At 54.6% G+C, this 20,857-nt stretch overlaps 1 protein-coding gene across 1 annotated transcript; it reads right to left on the reverse strand.

Annotated features, from left to right (window-relative positions):
• Nucleotides 1-1,792: 1,792 nt before the first annotated feature.
• CPT1C (carnitine palmitoyltransferase 1C) lies at nucleotides 1,793-19,801 on the reverse strand. The gene is made up of 18 exons (XM_047077609.1): nucleotides 19,533-19,801; nucleotides 15,007-15,146; nucleotides 13,389-13,560; nucleotides 13,056-13,157; nucleotides 12,830-12,967; nucleotides 8,802-8,879; nucleotides 8,467-8,574; nucleotides 8,279-8,363; nucleotides 7,777-7,972; nucleotides 7,430-7,612; nucleotides 6,869-6,974; nucleotides 5,144-5,260; nucleotides 4,621-4,785; nucleotides 4,227-4,361; nucleotides 3,430-3,582; nucleotides 2,854-2,967; nucleotides 2,631-2,723; nucleotides 1,793-2,106 (listed from the first exon to the last, which is right to left on the reverse strand). The coding sequence occupies exons 1-18, from the start codon at nucleotides 19,671-19,673 to the stop codon at nucleotides 1,921-1,923; spliced, it is 2,412 nt and encodes an 803-aa protein (XP_046933565.1). The 5' UTR covers nucleotides 19,674-19,801; the 3' UTR covers nucleotides 1,793-1,920.
• Nucleotides 19,802-20,857: the final 1,056 nt, after the last annotated feature.

Genomic DNA, 20,857 nt, shown 5'->3' on the forward strand with positions numbered 1-20,857 from the left:
TAAAACAACAACAACAACAAAACATGACAGCCGAAAACAGCAAACATTTATTATCTCACAGTTTCTGAAAGTCAGGAACTCTGCAAGGCAGGAGTCTGGCTCAGGGTCTCTCATGAGGTTACATCTAAGAGGTCAGTTGGGCCGCAGTCATCTGAAGGACTGAATGGGGTGGGAGACTCTCCTTTAAAGATCATTCCCTCACATGTTCCTCCCTGGTGGTTGGCAGGAGGCCTCAGTTCTTCATGACGTGGGCCTCTCCATGGGGATGATGGATGTCATCATCATGGATGGATGTCATCCATGCTTGGATGTCCCCATGACACGGCAGACGGCTTCCCGCAGAGCAAGTGATTCCGAGAGGGCGCAAGAAGGAAGCCAGGATATCTTTCACATCAGTCACTTCTACCACATTCTTTAAGGAAAATGAGTAAGTCCAGTCCATACTCAAGGGGAGAAGGATTAAGGTCCACCTTGTGGAGGGAAGAGTGTCGAAGTCTTTGTGGAAAAAAAACAATGTTTTTAATTAAGTAAACTTGACCTTTAATTAAGTAAACTTGACCTGGAGCTTGAATTCACGATCCCAAGATCAAGAGCCACACGCTCTACTGACTGAGCCGGGCAGGTGCCCCGCTTGTCGACATTTTTGAAAGTACCAGAGTTAGTGGGTTGGGTCTGAAGGTTTGGGTTGGTGGCGGTTAAGCTGTGCACGGTTTTAATTTGTTGTTGGGCTTGTGTGTCGTTACGCTTGATGTGGTGGAGACCACAGGGCTTGGCGTCATGGAGTACAGGAATCATGGCACTGGTGGGCTGGATCACTGGGGTCTTGGTGTGGTCAGACGGGGTTGGTGGTGATACGGCTTGAGTTGAGCCGGCGGGGATCGTAGTGGTACTGGGGGTCGAGTAGCGGTGTGATGGAGGAGTGCGGTGTTTATTTTTTTTTTAATTTTTTTTTAACGTTTATTTATTTTTGAGAAAGAGAGAGACAGAGCATGAACAGGGGAGGGTCAGAGAGAGGGAGACACAGAATCTGAAACAGGCTCCAGGCTCTGAGCCGTCAGCACAGAGCCCGACGCGGGGCTCGAACTCACGGACCGTGAGATCATGACCTGAGCCGAAGTCGGCTGCTTAACCGACTGAGCCACCCAGGCGCCCCAGGAGTGCGGTGTTTAAAGCATAACTCTGGGTCAAGTTTAAGTTTGGGGTATGGCGGAGATTGGATGGCAGTTTTGGTCGGGTGATGGAGGTTGGAGTTGGATGTTTTTGCGCCGTTTGTATGCTTCCGGTTGTGGTTGTGTTGTCGGGGGTAGTGGGGTGTGGCGTTGCGGAGTCATTGGTTTTGGAATCGCGACAATGGTCAGGCAGAACATTAGGCAGAGCCTTTCCCAGTTGTGGGTGTGGCATCCATCACTGAGGAGGAGGTTGGAATGGCTGGGGTTGGGCTGAGGAATAAGAATTTTGGGGGGTTCATCGGAGGTCTCAGCAAGGGTGGCTGGAACGGCGTCGATCTTGATGTTTGGGGTGGGCAGTGGTGTTGGGGCAGCAGGAACTGGGCTAATGAGAATTTGTGGGGTTGTTTGACTGAGACTGGCCTCGGATGGTTGGGTCTGGTGTGACTGGAGCCAGGAATTCAGTAGGAGTGGGCAGGGTTGGGGGGTGTGCCTGAAATTGATGCTAATGGAGAATTCATGGCTGGGCCTGGGGATGGAGGGGAACTTTTCTTCTCCTCCACCCTGATCCTCACCCCTCCCACCCCCTGTGAGCCCAACAGCACAGCGAACACCACACACCCAGCTTACACGTCTTTATTGGACCAGATGCGGGATTTCCAAACCCAAACAGGCTGCCTCTTGTCCTGCACCAACCCAGTCGTCGAGACCCTCTCCCTAGTTCTTGGGGAGGCCAGCTCCCTGCTGGAAGGGGTCAAAGGTTGGTGGATTTCGTGGGGGCCCTGGAGCCCCCAGTGTGGCAGGGGAGAGAGCCATGCCTGTGCCCCGAGTCCTCCTCCTGTAACCCTCTGCACCTGAGCTTAGGGCGCGGCCCCTCCTGGAACAGGCAGGCCACATCCAACAATGCATCCTCAATGTGCTGCCCCAGCCGGTGGGAGTCCTGGAAGGAGAAACACGTCATGTCCAGGAGGAGCCGGGACAGGGGGTTCCTCGGCGCTGGAAGACAAGAGGGCTGGTCTGAGGGAGGAGGCGGCAGGGGACTGGGATTCCTGGGTCCGGGGGCAGCATTGAGCTAGGAGCCTGGACTCCTAGCTTGTAGAAGAGGGAGCTGGTCTGGACTCCTAGGTTGTAGGAGAAGAGGGAGCTAGGAGTCCAGACCCCTGGGTCCTGAGGGAGGAGAGTGCAATGGGGGGGGGAGGGGGTTCCAGCCTGTCTCCCCATTAAAATTTTTTTTTTAATGTTTATTCTTGGGAGAGAGAGACAGAGCGACACAGAGAGAAGACAGAGCATGAGCAAGAAAGGGGCAGAGAAAGAGACACACACACACAGAATCTGAAGCAGGCTCCAGGCTCTGAGCTGTCAGCATACAGCCGAGGCAGGGCTCGAACTCACAAACAGTGAGATCACGCCTGAGCTGAAGTCGGAGGCTTAGCCAACGGAGCCACCCAGGCACCCCTGTCTCACCGTTTTTGTGCTAGATTTTTTGCTGGAGATGTGGAAGGTGATGGTGTCATCCCCCATGAAGATGTACGAAACCCCATAACCGTGGTCATCCGCCTGGAGAGGGGCAGAGGGAGGGGGAACAAACTAGCCTCCAGGCCCCTCCTCCCCAACTAGGCAGGAGCGCAGGCCCTCCTCCCTCGGGGCCCACGTCCAGGGAGGTGGGGTCAGGCCCCGGGGCACTCACAGGCCCGAATCCCCCACCAGAGGAAACATAGTCGGGGTAATTGTGGACGTCGAACAGGTGGATTTGCTGAACGGGGATCTGGCTGGTGGCCAGCTGCCACTGCTCCGAGTGAACCTGACGGACAGAGAGAAGACGGTCAAGGATGCAGTGAAGACCAAAAGACCAGCCGGTCCGCGCCCCGTTGGCTCAGCTCCATTGCCCGCAGCCCGGGCCCATTCCGACCTCCCCCTCGCCCCCCCGACGGCCTAGTTCCCCCAGATCGCCGCATTGTTGGCTCTGCCCTTCTCCTCCCTGACCCCAGCCTCCCCTTTCTGACCGCCGGGGTTCAGTTCTGCTGGAACCGCCTTTCCCTCAGTCTTCCTGACCACGCCCCCGCCTGACCCCGCCCCCTTGCCTCCCTGACCCCGCCTCCTCTCCCCTTCTCTCTCCCCCTCTTCCCTCCCTGCCCTCTCCCTTCCTCTCTTGCTGCAGCAACTCTCTCCTCTAACACCTCCTTTTGCCCACCTCACCCTCCTCGTCCTGAAGTCCCTCTCTTCTCCCGTGGTTCCCCGCTTCCCGCTTTCCCTGCACCCTAACCTGGTCCAGAAAAGGCGACTGCAGGTGCAGGAACTGGGACACGATGTAGAGAGCGAAGAGGTGGCGGTCGACCCCCTGTCCGCTCATCGCGGCCTTCAGCAGAGCCTGGTGCTTTTCCACGGCCAGGCGGAACATGGCACGGCGCTGTGGTTCCTGGGGTCCCCCCGGGAGGTCACAGGTCATGGAAAGACAGGAAGTGGGCTTAGTGCTGGGGCCTGCCACACCCCTGGCCTCAACCCAGCTTGCAAAATCCCTGCAAGGCAGAGATACCAATTCTACTTTGCGGAGGGGAAACAGGCTCAGAGAGGGGGAGTCACCTGCCCAGGGTCACAAGGCAAAGCAGAGGCAGGTGGGTTCCCAGGTCTGTCTGATCCAGGGCCCCAGGTCCTTCCATTGAACCATAATAGGTAGCGGGAAAGGGAACAGAGGTGCGTGGGGGGTTTCTGAGCAGACAAGTAATGTTGGGAATATGTGGAAGGGTACAAATGGAAGTCCTAAGGTGACATAGAGGCTAAGTAATCAAAGAGAGACACATTGTGGAACCAGAGATCCCTGTTAGGTGCTCCCCCAGTGCCCTGTGCGACCCCCCCAACTAAAGCAAGTATCACACTGCACTGAAATATCTCTGTCTCTCCCCACCAGTGAGCTCCTTGAGGTAGGAGACCAGGTCTGGGTCCTCCTTTGTCCATAATGCCCATCATGGGTCCCGGTCCTCAGAAGGTGCTCCATAAATATTTGCAAGTGTATGAACAAGTATGTGGAAATGACCAAAGCCTCAAAACGAGGCCCACACCCACTGTCTTCTCTTTGTCCTCCATGGCTCTCACAAAGTTGCAGGCCTCTCTGGTGCAAGATCGCACCGTCTCCGTCCGGCCTTCCAGGAACAAGCGAGTCATGGTTGACTCATAAGTCAGGCAGAATTGACCCCTGTCCTGGGGGGGGGGGGGGGCGGCAAGGAAGGGAGAAGCCTGTCAGCCGGGCTCTGGAAATCACAGACTTGACCCACCTCTGTGTGGACCTCCCGCCTCCTCCTGCCGGGAGAATGTGTGGCTGGGGGAGAGAAATCAAGATGGCGGCCCCACAGTGGCCATGACCAAAAAAGCGTCACCAGAGGGGCTGACAAGGGAGGTCTTGGGGGCCCAGGGGAACCAAGGTCACGAGAAGGGGTTGGGGTCGAGGAACCCAACTGACCCGGAAGTGGGCCAGCTGCAAGGCCATCTGGATGAAGCTGTCTGAAGAGAGGTGGCACCGTTTGATGAAACTCTTGCCGAAGTGGGAGAAGGGGAAGACATGGCAGTCAACGTTTCCAGACAAGGTCTTGGCTCCCCTCAGGGCTAGAGAGATGGACAGATGGATCTGCCAGAGGAGGAAGGAGGGAGGGATGGCTGGGGTTACAGATGGGGTAGGGTTAGAACTGGGAGTGGGGAGGGAAGTGAAGGTGGAAATCGAGTCAGGGTAGGGGTGGAATGTGGAAATGGGGACAGAGGCGAATGTGGAGCTGAAGGGCTGGATTAATGATGGGGGTGGGACTGAGGTTGGGCTGAAGACCGAATTGGGTCGGGGATGGGGTTGGGGTTTCAGGTGGGGAGGACTGGATTGGGCTGGGATTGGAGATGGGGCCGGGGTGGGATTGAGTTTGGGGATGGGAATGAGTTTAGAGTCAAAGCCAGGGGGTTGCAGACTTGGAGGAGAGGCCCGGGGAGCCCAGTCTCACCTTTTCTGGAAGGTCCCAGTGCAGCCGCTGGGGCTGGGGCAGTGAGGGATCAGGATGCCCTTTGCAGTGGCCGTCGGCTGAGTAGCCCAGCTGAAAACATTCTGTGGCCAGAGTGAACTGTGTACAAACAGAGGCTGTCAGAGTCCCTTCCTCCCTCTGGATTGAGGGCTCTCTAACCAGGGACTTGCTTTCGTAAGTCCCTTCTGGGGGCTGGAGGGGGGGGGCAGTCGTTGAGAAACAGAAACCTCTGATGTTCACAGGTGGGTTCTCAGGTTCAAGTTCATTGAGAGTAAGTCCGATACTAATACTCAGCTGGTGCCTACTGGCCTTTTACTTCTGACTAGTAGACAAAAAGCCACCAATGGTGGCCCCCGACTTCCCAAGACACCCCCTACCCTCACCCCCACCAGGATCCTGAGACCAGAGAGATAAAGCCCAGCACAGCATGGGCCGCCAAGGGGGTCGGTGTCCATTCTGACTGAGTGGTGCCCACGCCCTGATGGTTGTTAAATTTTATTTTATTTTATTTTTTATTTAGTTTTGTTTTTGTTGTTAAATATTTTAAATCAGCCCTGGTCGAGCACCTGCTACCCACCAGCCTTTCCCTTATTCTCACGATAACTTAGGGAGACGGGATAAAGATCCCCATTTCCGCATTAGAAACAAACATCAAGAAACACTTTATGACTTGGAGTTTCCACGTATTCTATGTGACATCTCTTCACTCAAAGTTGATGCGCAGAGACCACAGGTTGATATGAAGGGTCTGAAAGTTAAACTGAATTGACAGTTTCATCGGCCAATATCATCAAAGGGGGAAAACTCCCATCTTACAAATGCGAAACAGGTACAGAAGAGTCCATGCTTACCCAGGGCTGTTCCTAAGATCTGAAAGGGGCCTCCCTTCCCCTCAAACATGCTGGATCCCACCCTGGGCCTCACCCAGTACCTCATGCAATGCTATGGAAGAGTGGGAACCTGAGAGGGTGTAGACGGCACCTGCTATGGTTTAGGGACTAAGAAAAAAGAGAAAATAGAGGGGCGCCTGGGTGGCTAAGTCAGTGAAGCACCCGAGTCTTGGTTTCGGCCCAGATCATGATACCACATTTCGTGAGTCCAAGCCGCGCATCGGGTTCTGCATTGACAGGGTGGAGCCTGCTTGGGAGTCTCTCTCTCTCTCTCTCTCTCTCTCTCCCTCTCTCTCTGCTCCTCCCTGCTCTCTCTCTCAAAATAAATAAATGAACTTTAAAAAAAAATTTTAAAAAAAAAAGAGAGAAGATCGAGATGCTAAGGTTCTTAGGATTGGATGGGAGCTTACAGAAAAAAGAAACTCCAACCCTTCTATCTGATGAAGGGGAGAAATGAGGCTCAGAGGAGGGGAGTAACTTTCCCAAGGTCACACAGCAAGCCATCACACTGATTCAGTGTATTGTGGTTGAAAGGCCTCATTTTCTGCTCTCAGAACATTCTGGATCCATGTTCTTGCTCTGCAATTCCTGGCTCCGTGACTCTGGGCAAATCACTTCCCTTCTCTGAGCCCCGGCTGCCAACTCATCAAAAGGTCATAATCCCAGACCCTCTTTTCTTTGCTGGGTGCCCCCCCCCCCAATCTGGTATCTGCTTGTCTGAGCCTCTGTCTTCCCCCTAAGCGTAAGGCCCTGGAGAGGAAGGTCTTTGGAAATGGGGCCGATGGTCCCCAGGGCAGGAGGGGACTGGCTGCCTTACCTCCCACATGTGTCCTGAGATGGGGCAGTCGGCCCACGAGTGCTCCACGCTGAGACCCAGCTTCCCATTGGAGAAGACGATTAAAGTGAAGGATTTGTCAAACCAGCTGCAGGCGAGAATTCAAAGTGGTCACCAGAGAGCCAGGGCCAAGAAGGAACTTGGGTGCTCTTGGTGGAAAATGCAGGAGTGTCAGGGTGGGGGGATGTTTCTGGAAACAGGGCTGGTATAGGGATCTCTAAGAGGGTGGAGGTCTCCACCAGGCAGTCTAGATGGTTTCTGAGGCATGTCTAAGGCTTGGAAAATTGGGACATTTCGAGGGAACATGCCAAGAAAGGTTCAAGGCTCACGAGGAGCTGAGGGGTTAGGGGGATTCTTCCGGGAACCTCAGAAATCACAAGGGTGCCTCGTGCACATCTAGGAAGTTGTCTGAGGACCTCTAGGTATGGAAGTCCCAGGTCTGGGGTCCAGGGTCTGCTTGTCTAGTGTCCAGAGTCCTAGGCCTGGAGACCGGGTTCTGGGGTCACAGGTTGGGGTGAGGTTCGAGTCCAGGGGCTGACTCACCGGTCATGGCCCCTGCCAGCCAGTAGGGCATGGGCATAGGCATCCAGTGTAGCTGCGGGGTCCTCCCTGGTGAGCCCTGCAGGTTCCGAGTCCAGTGATACGAAGAAAGCAGCTCCTTCTACGGCCTCCAGGGTATCCTCAGCCTGGGTCTTCAGGGAACTCCGTACCTGGGCCCACACATCCCTGTGGCGGGGGTGGGGGTGGGGGAGTGTGTGTGTGGGGGGTGACTGTACCTGAGCCCAGGCTGGCCCTGTACCCTGCCCAGCCCCCACCCAGCCCCCAACCTTGCCCTGCTACAACTCTGGGAGGCTGGCTGGGCCCCCGGGGCCCCGATCTCCCGCCCTCACCTGGGAGCAGCGGTCAGGGCCGCCAGATGCTCCTCCTGGGGGCAGGCGGGGGAGGGGTCGTCCAGGATTCGCTGGAACTGCTGCTCCAGGGCCCGCGGGGACAGCAGGCCGCTCTGGGAGTGGGTCCCCACGCGGTAGAATCGGCCACGGTGGAAGACGGCCACGTGTCGGCTGTCGCGGAGGTGGCGGATGTGGTCTAGGGGCGGCGCGGGGGGAAGTGCAGAGGGCACGAAGGTCAGTGGCAAGGATAAGAACAAGGGTCATTTATCAGGCACTTCCTGGGTGGCTCGCACTGTCCTAAATACTCACTTCACCCTCAGTACCCTGTGCACCCTTATAATCCGGTTTCAGAGACGAGGATACCCAGGCTCAGAGAGGGTAATAGCTGACCCAGGTCACACAGCTAGGGAGCGATGGAGCTGGGATTCGAACCCAGGAGACCATGCTCTCAGCTACTACACTGTTGACGCCTCTGCCGGTGCGGGGCCGAGAGGAATCTCACCTTTCTGGATGCCGGGAATGCGTGTGGTGTTGAAGATCTTCTCATACTGGGCAGAGCATAAGGGCCGCATTCCCATCAGCAAAGTCTGCAAGAGACCACGGGCTCCCGAACTGCCTCCCAGGACCCGCGTGGCCCCACGGCCACAGGACCGCAGTCTCCGTGTCCGGCCCACAGGGCGGCCCTCTTACAGGCAGGATCTCCTGGCGGTTCAGGCGGTGGCGGTAGAGGAGGAGGGCGTGGACCGCGTTCCCAGCGCGAGCGGCCTGCACCGGCGTGGGAGTGACGTACAGGAAGTCCTGGGGGCCAGCCGAGGGGACCGCAAAGCGCCCGGGGTCAGGCGTGCCCCTCACGGGGACACTGACCCCCAAACCCAGATGCTGACCCCAACAGAGGGCGGGATGGTGAACGACGGACTCTGATTCGGGTCACGGCCCCGAAACTCCACCTCCTACAGAGACATCCCAACCCTAGATCCATGAACGGCGGCCCCGCCCGGCTCCCAGCCCCGATGTTCCCTCCTCACCATCATGTAATAGTTGCTGTTCACCATCAGCGAGTGCCGGGAGCGCAGATACACAAATTCTTCCCACCAGTCACTGACCTAGGAGTGGGGCCGAGAGACGCACAGCTGGGGTGGCTGCGGCCAAGCTGGGGAGCGGGGCAGTGGGAGCGGCAGGACCCCCAAGACTTGGCGGCCGAGTCCTTGAGGGTGGAACTCAATGAAGGAGGCCATCGTGATCAGTAACCAGCAGTAACCCCGAAGTCCATCAGTTGGGGATCAGTTAGCTAAATCGCGCTATACTCCTGTCCCGGAATGCTACCAAGCTGTTCAAAAAAGCACACGGCCGGGCACCGGGGTGTGCTCAGTGGGTTCAGCCTCTGACTTCGGCTCAGGTCATGATCTCGCGCAGTTCATGAGTTCCAGCCCCGCCGGCAGCTCGGTGCCTTGAACCTGCTTCAGATTCTGTGTCTGCGGCTCTCTCTGCCCCTCCCCCGCTTGCACTCAGTCTCTCACAAGTAAATAAACATTAAAAAAAAAGAAAGAGGGGCGCCTGGGTGGCGCAGTCGGTTAAGCGTCCGACTTCAGCCAGGTCACGATCTCGCGGTCCGTGAGTTCGAGCCCCGCGTCAGGCTCTGGGCTGATGGCTCAGAGCCTGGAGCCTGTTTCCGATTCTGTGTCTCCCTCTCTCTCTGCCCCTCCCCCGTTCATGCTCTGTCTCTCTCTGTCCCAAAAATAAATAAAAACTTTGAAGAAAAAAAAAAATTAAAAAAAAAAAAAGAGAAAGAAAGAAAGAAAGAAAAAGAACAAGGCAAGGGGCACGTAGGTGGCTGTCAGTGGAGCAACAGACTCTGATTTCAAGTCTTGAGCTCAGGGTCCTGAGTTCAAGTTCAAGTTGGGCCTGGAGCCTCCTTAAAAAAAAAAGTAGGGGTGGCTCAGTCGGTTGAGCATCTGATTCCTGATTTTGGCTCAGGTCATGATCTCACGGTTTCATGCTGACAGTGGAGAGCCTGCTTGCGATTCTCTTTTTCCCTCTCTCTGCCCTTCCTCTGCTCACACACTCTCTCTCGAAATAAATAAGCAAAACTTAAAAAAACTAAATATCACCAAGACCCAAGTGTCCAACAAAAGATGAATGGGCAACCAAAACGGAGCCTATCCCTACAATGGATTTTTTTTTTTTTTAAGATTTTACTTTTAAGTAACCTCTACACCCAGCGTGGGACTTGAACTGGCAATCCTGAGGTCAAGAGCCACACACTCCTCCAACTGAGCCTGCCAGGCGCTCTTACAATGGAATGCTAATATAAAAAGGAATGAAGTTCTGATGTGCACTGCGACACGGACAGACCCTAAAAACATTATGCCAGGTGATATGAGTCAGACACAGAAGGACAGATCGTGTATGATTTTATTTGCATGAAAAATCTAAAATAGGTAAATCCCTAGAGATAATAAGTAGAATAGAGGTTACCTGGCACTTCGGGGAAGCAGGAATGGGGATGTATTGCTTAATAGGTACCGAGTTTCTGTTTGGGATGATGAAAAAGTTCTGGAAATAGATTGTTCTGATGGTTCCAGACACGGCAAATGCACTTAATACCACTGAATTGCATACTTAAAAATGGCTAAAATGGAGGCCATTCCATGGCTCAGTCAGTTCAGCGACAGACTCTTGATTTGGGCTCAGGTCATGATCTCACTGTTCGTGAGTTCGAGCCCCACATGGGGATTCCCTGCTTGGGATCCTCTCTCTCTCCTTTCCTCTCTGCAACTCTTGTGCTCTCTCTCTCTCTCTCTCTCTCTCTCTCTCTCAAAATAAGTAAAATAAAGTTTAAAAATGTATTTTAAAAATGGCTAAAATGATAAATTTTATGTTATGTCCATTTTATCACAAATATACATATTTAGGTTACATATGTTTTATATACTATATTAAATCTATATTTTCTACAAATTATAAAACATATAAGCATATTATGTATTATGCAATTGAAAATTACATGTAGGGGCTCGTGGGTGGCTCAGTCGGTTCAGCGTCCGACTTCAGCTCGGGTCATGATTTCACAGCTTGTGGGTTCGAGCCCCACGTTGGGCTCTGTGCTGACAGCTCGGAGCCTGGAGCCTGCTTCCGACTCTGTGTCTCCCTCTCTCTCTGCCCCTTCCCCGCTCGTGCTCTGTCTCTCTCTGTCTCTCTCTCTCTCTCTTAAATAAACGTTAAAACAAATTTAAAAAATTACATGTAATATAGAAATAAAATTTACATAGCATAAATAAAAAATATAGATAAAAAGTCTAAGTGAGAGGAAAGCACGGTGTCAGACTTTAGTTGGCCTTCACATTTTTTTTTGTTATACATAAGATAACAGGATATGTTATAATAGGTGGTGCCTTAGAAGTCCAATGAAATACATACATCGTGTGTGTGTCCGGGCGCGTGTACGTACACACGCGCGCGCATACGCACACGCGCATGCGCATTGGAACAGACTCCGGTCCAAGAGCTTGAAGGAAAAAAATGTAAAAACTAAGGCCTGGCTTCCCTTCTCCCTCTCCAGACACGACTCGGTCCCCTCCATAGCGCTTGTCCGTGCTGCTGCCCCTCGTGGCTCTGTCTCAGCTCCTCCTCCCTTTCAAGTCCAATGCTGTCACCCAGGCCTTTCCTGAGCCTCCACCCAGGTCTCCGGCTGCCCCAGGGCAGGTCCCCGGCGCCCCCCAGGCCTGTCACACCTGCCCCCACGGAGCTCAGTGCCTTTGCCCCAGAGCTGCTCCCCTTCTCCCCATCTCAGGGACACCCCCGCCGTCCCCCCACCACGTGAGGCCCGTAGGCGCTACCCTTGGCATCTCCTCACCCCCAGCCTGACAGTCCCGGCCCCACCCCCCCACCCCCCGCCCCCTGACTCTGCCTCATACCCTCTGGCCCAATTCCCCTGTCTGACCTTGTCCTCTACCCGCCCCGCCCCCCCACCGCATCCTCTCCAGCCTCCCAGCCTCCAGTGTCTCCCCTCCAGTCTTTCCCCCACACCAGAGCTGATCCTGACCTTCCCCTGTTCAGAATACTCCCATGGCTCCCTAGCACCCCCAATAAAAAGTCCAGGATCCTCAGCTGGAGTTCAGGCCACTCCCCGCCACTCAACCATTCCCTCTCTTGACGACCACCCTTCAATCCCTGTGTCCCAGCGAGCGATGCTCTCCTGGTTCCCAGCCCATGTCCTACAACCGCCGTTCTACTCACCTCCGCTCGGCCCATTCCCTCCTACCAACCGCACCGGTTCAAATTCTGTCCAACCCTTCTGTCCAAGGCTCAGGCCTAGTAACTACTCCTCCTGGAACCCTGATCCTCTCGTCCAGTGGCGGCGTCCCCAGACCACCCCACCCCCCAGACGCTCACACCACCCCACCTTTCTTCGCTGCTACCTCCACCTGATCCCACACTGCCTGCCCCCTATTTATGACTTCCTCCTACAGAATAGGAGGCCTGTAGGCCCCGATTTGAGTGAGTTGCTGTCTTGCTCTGTGCCTCAGTTTCCCAAGGAGCTCAAATCAGAGTACTACCAAAGGCCTAGCTCCTGAACTCGGAATAGAAGCCCATTTGGGGAGGATGCCCTTACTCAAAAGGAGGGGATAAAACCAGAACAACTCTGGGGGCGGGGGGTTTAGACCACTGGCCTGCCGGGCAAGGAGCTGAACCGTCCGGGTCGGGAATTCTGGTTCCAATCCCGGAGGGTTGGGGGCTGAGCTGTGGATGTGGGCAGGCCCTGGAGGCGGGGCTTAGATTATGGATGTCAGGCTCACGTCGGAGCATGGAGGTCCCGGGAGAGGCTCAAAATGTTAGCACATGACTGATGGGCTTCAGAATATTGGAGAGTAGGAGGAGCTCAGAATATTGGAGCATCTAGGGCGGGGTTTAAACTACGGGAGCGTGTGGGCGGGGCTCAGAACGCGGAGCAGGGGGCGGGCCTGCAGGTTATGGGCGTGTCGGGGGCGGGGCGTAGAACCCCGCCTTAGGAAGGCGGGCTCAGAACCTCCGCGTTCAGGGGGCGGGGACTCACGTAATTGGACGCCCACCAGGACTTGAGCCGCAGATACCACTGCAGCAGCGACGCCTGCAGCCTCAAGAATTCCTGCGCTAGGACAGACGTCAAGTCGAAGTCCTCGTCGGAGAGGATGGGCCGGACAGATTCCAGGTACTGAGGGGCAAGGAGCAGATGGTAGGTCGCGCCCCCGCCCGCCCCCCGGCCGCCTCCCGCCCCACGTGGAGGGAGCGGGCGGGCCCACCTTGCGCACGGTGTCCTGCACGGAGGGCACGGGCTGGCGTGGCAGGGAGCGCTGGTAACTGAACAGCATCGGATTGCGACCGGAGAAGATGCGGACCAGGGCCTGGAGGGAAGCGGGGAATTAGTGGGTCACTGCACCCCTCCCTGGGATCCGGGACCGGGATCGGGGGTTGTACATGGCAAGCTACAGAGAGAATGGGGTTGACACCCAGAGAATGGGGGGACAGACCCAGGGGGAGGCGTAGAGACCAGAGAGATGGACAGGGTCCCAGAGAGAGGGACATAGAGAAGTGGGTCCCCGGAGGGCCTGAGCAGGGCTCTGCCCTTCACATACCAGCCAGGTCTTGGTGGGGGAGGACATGGCTCCGTGGGGTTCAAGGAGCCAGCCATGGTAGGACAGAAGCAGCCTCAGGGCCACGTGAAGCGTGAAGATCAGGGCTCCCCATAGGCACGAAGCAAACAGCGCCGCTGCCAGGACTCCCCGAAGCCTGTGGTGCTGTCCACCCCTGGGGGAGTGAAAGAGACACTGGCCCTGGGTCTCCTGGCCTCAGAACGCCCCTTCCCTCCAGCCCCACCAGCCCCTGCTCTTCCTGATAAGTCTCTGACCCTGATCTTTTGACTGGGGGCCTATCTTCTAGAATTGGAGTCAGTCGTAGAAATCGAGTTTCCTAAGGGGTATCTGGGTGGCTCCGTCAGTTAAGCGTCTGACTCCCGATTTCAGCTCAGGTCATAATCTTATGGTTTGTGGGCTCAAGCCCCTCATCAGGCTCTGCGCTGACAGTGTGGAATCTGCTTGGGATTCTCTCTCTCCCTTTCCCTGCCCCTCCCCTGCTCATGCTCGCTTGCTCGCTCTCTCTCAAAATAAATAAAAATAAAACGTTAAAAAATTTTTAAAAAATTTAAAAAAGAAACTGCTGATCTAAAACCACAGTAAATCAACGTGTTTGCAAAGTGGCAATCAGATAGACATATGAGCAAATCCCACCTGGAGGACTAGGAGCGAGTTGCTTCCCCTCTGTAGACTGGGTACGTCTAGCCTTCCTGGAAATTTCTACCTCTGATCCTGGGTCTGCCCTTTGGGACTGTCTGTACAAAATCTGAACCTTCTTCCCCAGGAGGACGAAGCCAAGAATTAGAACCTGTCACTTCCCCCACACCCGGCTCCCAAACCGTCCCCCCAAATGGCAATTATAATAACACAACCACTCCCATTTAGTAACCTTCCGGCACTGTACGGAATATTCCACATGCATGCTTTTTTTTGTTTTTAAGATTTTATTTTTAAGTAATCGCTACACCCAGCGTGGGGCTCAAACTCACAACCCGAGATCAAGAATCGTGTGCTCCACTGACTGAGCCACCCAGGTGCCCTTATTACCTATATTTAATTTTTTTTAACATATATTTATTTTTGAGAGAGAAACAGAGTGTGAGCCGCGGAGGGGCAAAGAGAGAGGGAGACACAGATCTGAAGCAGGTTCCAGGCTCTAAGCTGTCAGCATAGAGCCCAACACGGGGCTCGAACTCAGGAACCACAAGATAATGACCTGAGCCCAAGTTAGACGTTTAACTGACTGAGCCACCCAGATGTCCCTAGTACCTATATTTTATAGAGGAAGACTCTAACACCGAGAATGGTTAAGTCTCTTGCCTAAGGCTACACAACTGAAGGCCAGTAGGGCTCCTGCTTTTCTCGGTGCTTACATAACCATGTCTGGATATTTTCTAGTTTGTCAGCATCCCCCTTAGCAAGAAACAGACCGGATGGAAAATAGGCAGAGAGAAGGGGGGAAATCACCTCCTTTTTACTCACGCTGTACCTTTATTAATCTGACCCAAAGTAAGTCTCAGAGATTACTTCTCTTTAGCAGGCACATCACACTGATAGAGAAGCTTACTGGGTAGAGGGGGAGGAATTAGGGAGGTTGCTGGGCTCAAGCGGGGGAGCTCACCAGTCTGGCAGCAACTCTTTGATCTTCTCCATCAGTCCTAGGGAAGGATCCAGCTGGAGGAACCAGGCGAGCTGAATGGCACTGAAGAGGAAGAGCCAGCTGAGGGGGCTGGCAGGGAACACACCAGTAAGAAAGTCATTCTGCGGGGAGGAAAGGCACCCATTCAATCAATTAATCCTCCTCTAAGCACGATTCTTAGACATCGACAGAGCACCCAGTGTGCGCTGAATCCCGAGCTGGGTGCTCAAGACCCAGTGGGGACCAGAGAGATCTGGGTCACGCCCTCAGGGAAGTCAGTCAGGAACGAAGCGAGTGCTAATGACATAAAAACAAGGCGGGCACAAGAGCCCTGAGTAGGATGCTCAGCTTGGAGGAGTCAGGGAGGGCTCCCTGGAGGAGGTCACTCCCAGGCAAAATGGCCCTCCATATACTGCAGGGGCTGGAGCTCAGCAGGCCTTCTAGAACTTTGTGGCTATGGAATGAATGAGGAATGCAAAAGTGCTGGGGAAGTGCATGGAAATACCCAACGCTTAACCAGCGCTCACTACCTGCCCGGCCCCTTTTCCAAGGCGGAACTCTTAAAACCCCCCCAACATCTCTGTGCGGCAGGTACTCAGGTGATCTAATTTTGCAAAAGAAACCACTCGGGTTCAAAGTCACACAGAGAGCATGATAAGAGCTGCTATTCGTTGCCATCAGGGCTCCAGAAACCGCGTTCTCTTTTCCCACATTTAACAAATGGGAGAGCCTCAGAGATCACGGTTTAGAACTTGGGCTCTGGGGCCCTGGGCTCAAACCTCTGCTCTGTCACTAACAAGCTGAGTGACCGCGAGCAAGTGGCTTCACCTCTCTGTGTCTGTTTCCTCATCTGTGGAATGGGAACAATCCCAGTACTTGGCTCCTGGGACTGTCATGAGGACGGGATGAGAAAGTGTCCTCCCACAAACAGTTATTGTGGTCCTACAGCAGTGATAAGACAGCAAGATTCCTGCTCTCCTGGGGGACAGAGCAATAGCTACGTCAGTAAAGGATTTAGGGTAGTGTGGCAGGTGGCATTAGGGACTGTGGGCTAAGCAAAGAGGGCTGGCGGGGCAGGGGGGAGGGGGGAGGGTAGTGAATTGCAGAGCTCAGAGCCAGGCACACAGTAAGCGCTCAGTGAACATCATTACCAATGCTCCTTTCTTTCTATGGCTGCCCTACTTCCTGTTGGGGATTTATTTATGTGACGATCTTCCCTTGGTATGGCAAGAAAAGGTTACTGGCAACCGTGGCTCTTTGGTTGCTTATTATCTCTTTTTAAGAGAAGCAGTCTCTTCCTTTATCCGGGGCTCGGGACCGCGGTAGAACAGGGCTTCGTAATAACAGGAGACGTCTCCAGAGCCCTTCCCAAGGACGAGATGCCTCAATAAATCATCGCATTGCCCTGTATCTCAGCAAAACAGTAGTAAATACCACTATCTCTATCGCAGGGGCGAAGAAAGTGAGCAGACAAGAAGTTTGAAGAACGTGTCCCAAGCCAGGGAGGGCCCACTGTCAACCCCTCAAATCGTCCAGATGTCTTGTGACCCTAATGCAACAGGATATAGTGCAAAGTTCCACACGGGGGCGCCTGGGGTCCGCTGCCTCTCATATTCATCTGGAAACCATCTCAGGAAACACTCTTGACCTCCTGCTGCTGAACAGCCCACATGTGCGCTGTGCCACGTGCTTGGCCCAAATGACCCCCTGCACATCATTCACAACAGCCCCATGGCATGGGTCCTGGGACCACGTTCTAGAAAAGCAGGATAGCAGGCGTGGGTATGGGTTCCACAGCCAGACTGCTAATTCTAGTCCTGCCTCGAGCACTGCATCTTGGCAGCTGTGTGACCTGGGGAAAGTTGAAGGCACCTCTCTGGGCCTCTGTTTCCTCATCTGTAAAGTGGGACAGAGAATAGGTCTACCTTAGAAGGCTATAATGAAGATCAGATGAGCCATACATTTATTTATTCTGATTTTTATTTGTAAAAGATTTTATTTGGGGAGCACCTGGGCGGCTCTGTCCGTTGAGCCTCCTAGACTCTTGGTTTTGGCTCAGGTCGTGAGTTCGAGCCCCACATCTCGTTCTGCGCCTGGCAGCATGGAGCCTGCTTGGGATTCCCTCTCTCTCTCCTTCTCTGTCCCTCCCCTGCTCGCGCCGTCTCTGCCCCTCTCAAAAATCAATAAACAAACTTAAAAAATTAAAAAAAAAAAAAAGATTTTAAGTCATCTCTACACCCCACACGGGGCTCAAATTCACGACCCTGAAATCAAGGGTCACACACAAGCAATAGATTTAAAGGGTTTTGGTGAGTGTAGAGCCCAAAACACACCAAATATGACCTGATGTGATTTTCGAAACGAGGAGGCAGACTCAGAGAAGTTAATAACACGCCAGAGGGCACCCAGCACTTACGACCTATGTGGAACCACCAGGATCGTAGGAATGGCGATGTTGGAGCGGTCACTTCTCTGCATCAGACCTTCTGCTAAGACAGCTCACGCTTACAACAATCCCTCGAGGCCGGGACTGTCAGGGATGCCATTTTATAAGTGACCAAGTTATGGCTTAGCAGGACGTCTATGCGATTTCAGCCCTGCGGTTGCTGAGGGCACAGCCCTCACCCTGAAACCAAGTTCCAGGAGCTACGACTTCAGGGTGGCTCCTAAGGTCCCAGAACGGAAGGGAAAGGACAGAAGAGCATCCAATGTCCCACAGGGAGAGAGGCAGCTATGTGACAGAAAGGGAAGAACGATCACTATTACAATGATCAGTTAATACTAATGACAGGGTCTGGTGGGGCCCACCAGGCATAGGGGACTGACTCTGAGAAGGGCTTTAGGTTTTGACTCAAAAGTAGGGGTGGTGATGGCCAAAATTTAACAATGCAGCACTAGTCAAAATCCACTTATAAGTATAGAAACCAGAACAGCGGTTGCTTTGAGTCGGGGGGGGGGGGCGCTAACTGGAAAAGGGCTCAAAGGAACATTCTAGAATGGCGGCAATTCCGTCTTGCTAGGAAGTTGGGCGCACAGGTATTGTCAAAATTCAAGGACTGTACCTTTTAAGAACCTGTGCATTTTTTTCTGAATGAAACGATATCTTAATTTTAAAAATATACGTGTGGCTCAGTCAGTTGAGAGTCTGACTTCGGCTCAGGTCGTGATCTCACAGTTCGTGGTTCGAGCCCCATGTCGGGCTCTGTGCTGACAGCTCAGAGCCCGGAGCCTGCTTCGGATGCTGTGTCTCCCTCTCTCTCTCTCTCTCTCTCTCTGCTCCTCCCCTGCTCGTGCTCTCTCAAAAATAAACATTAAAAAAATAAAGTAAAAATATATGTATATGTGTAGATGTGTGTTTATGTATTTAACCCCAGGTTAATGTCCACATGATAATGTTCTAATTGATGAATTAGCCTGAGGCCCAGGAAGCTCCAGGGGCGGGGCTGAAGAAGCTCTTTGTTGGGGGGGGCGGGGGCTACCCATGTTGGGTGTAGAGGTGGGGCTCGAACTCACAACCCCGAGATCAGGAGTCACACGCTCCACCGACTGAGGCAGCCAGACACCTGGTTAATGAATAAAGAACAATCTTATCAAAAGCTAACACTTACTTGGCACTTGCCAGGGCCCAGGCAGTTCGCTCAGTGCTTACATGTAACAATTCATTTAATCCCCTCGACTGTCCCGTCAGGGGAGCTGTTATCATCACCCCTGTTTTACGTGTGGGGAAACTGAGGCTCAGAGAGGAGTACTTGCCCAAGGCCACACAGCTAGTAAGCGGCAGGGCCGGGATTCAGAGTCAGTCTCGGCCAACCCCGCAGGTGTTGGAGACTTGCGTTCAGACAGGGCGTGACCACGAGGGAGACACTATATGTACCCAGTGCCGGACTTCTAGAAATAGTGACCCTGGGGCAGGCATGGGTTCTGGTTAGACGTCGGGCATGGGCATTCTAGAACAAGGGCAGTGGTGAAGTGCATACGGACATTTGGAGGTTCACGTCTGGGAACCACAGGGAGGGCGCACGGCTATGGAGAGGGGAATTGGGGGTTCAGCGGCAGGCTTGAGGAGGCAGCCTCAGACCCAGGGGCTCGGGCTAGGAGGAGGATTGGGGTTCGGGCTAACCAAGATCTTCCCTGGGTCACAGCGTTCTGAAATGAAGAGCACCGAGTTTAGCACCTGAAGACAAAATGGAAAGGTGAGGGGAGCACCTGGGGTGGGGGGAAGGGGTCTGAATTCTAGAAATTGGGTGGAAGTTGGGTTTGCGAGTCTGAGGACAGAGGGAAGTGGTCCAGGAAGTGGTTGTAAGAGGTGAATAGAGGTTCCCAGTAAGGGAGGAAGTGAGCCTCAGAAAACCCAGAAATGGCTTTAAGGGGGTCCTGAAAGTCCACATCCAAACCCCCAGAAGGGGGGGGTGGGGGTGGGGAGGGATAGGATCCCAGAAGAGGGCCTCGGGCATCCCAGAAACACGTAACCGGAGTCTTGGAAGGAAACCAAGCGTGGCCCTCCTCACCCAGAAACGGGCGAGGTGCCTTTTCCAAGAGCGCAATCCGGAGAGGTAGATCTCCTGCAACACGGGGGCACTGAGCTCCACTTCGGCCCCGTCCGAGGTCAGCGAGGGTCGGAAGCCCACGGCCTGGTGCGCTTCAGCCATGTCACGCTAGAGCCCTGGGAGTTGGGACAGAGGGTCATTTTCCAGGCCCCCAGCCTCAGACCCAGGAATCCGGGCTCCCAACCCCCTCCTCCTGCAGACCCAGGAATATAGGCCGAAGGCTCACCCTTCCCTAACCACCTGAGGGGTCTCGAAGGACTTTGTCAGAGACTCGGGTGTTGGGGGGATGTCAGTTGGGGGCCTCTGTGAACGCATAGAGAGGCAGGAGGGATAACTCGCGTGAATCCCTTTTGCGACTCTGCTGAGAAGGAAGTGCAAGGCCGTGCGCCCCTCCCCAAGAAAGACTTTCGAGATTCGGGGTTGGGGGCGCGAAACCAGCCCAGGGTCGGGTTGCGGGGTATGGAGAAAAACATTAGTCCGAGACCCATTGAAATGAACACCTGCCGGACGTTGGCACCGTCCGCCTCGTTTCCGCTTCCCATGCCAAGGCGGGGGAGGGGGGGGGGATGGGACGGGTGGGGAGTGGCGGGGGAGGAGCAGGGGGAATGTCTATAAATTCTCCGGCTCCAGGATGGCCCAGCGTCCCCTCCCCCCTCCGGGGGCTGGAAGAGGTGGGGGAGGGAGCACCCTACTGCGCATGCCTCACAGCCAGGGATGCTGAGACTGTGAGCCGATGCGAGCTTCGAGGACAAGTGGTGGAGAAGCCCGCACGCCCAACCCAAGACACAGGCCTCCCGGCCCCGCGGGAGCTCGGGTCCCTCCGGTGCGATACTTACCACGCTGAGTCAGACGTCCGCCGAGCCGGTCCTGGAACCCAAGCCCGAGCCCACCCCCCACCCCCGATTCAGAGCGCCAGACCCAAGTCTCCCACTTGCATATGTCCAATCCCAGTGCGACGAGTCCACGACTTGGTCGTCGGGCCTCCGGAGCTCCTGGCCGCTCCCAATTATCCAACATCCAGGAACCCCGATTTCTGCCTCGCGTGTGCCTTCGCCGGGTAGGCAAGTCCCTGGTTTTGTCCCCGCCCCCTTCCAACCCTCTGCGTTCTATCCCCGCCCCCTCGAATCCCAGCGTCCAATCCTCTCCTTCCGTTCGCTCCCTAGCCTTCAGCCTTTTTCTACCCGGCCTGATTTCTCTACCATTGGCTTCCCGGGTTCTAAGCAGCTCCTCTCCTCTGAACCCCGGGTTCTTGAGCTTCCCACTCCGCTTTGTCTCACTCTCCCTCT

This window comes from Lynx rufus, unplaced genomic scaffold, assembly GCF_022079265.1.
Source record: "Lynx rufus isolate CCGP_SWC_20201006 ecotype Redwood Valley unplaced genomic scaffold, mLynRuf1.p SCAF_16, whole genome shotgun sequence".
In the NCBI taxonomy this organism is placed as follows: domain Eukaryota; kingdom Metazoa; phylum Chordata; class Mammalia; order Carnivora; family Felidae; genus Lynx; species Lynx rufus.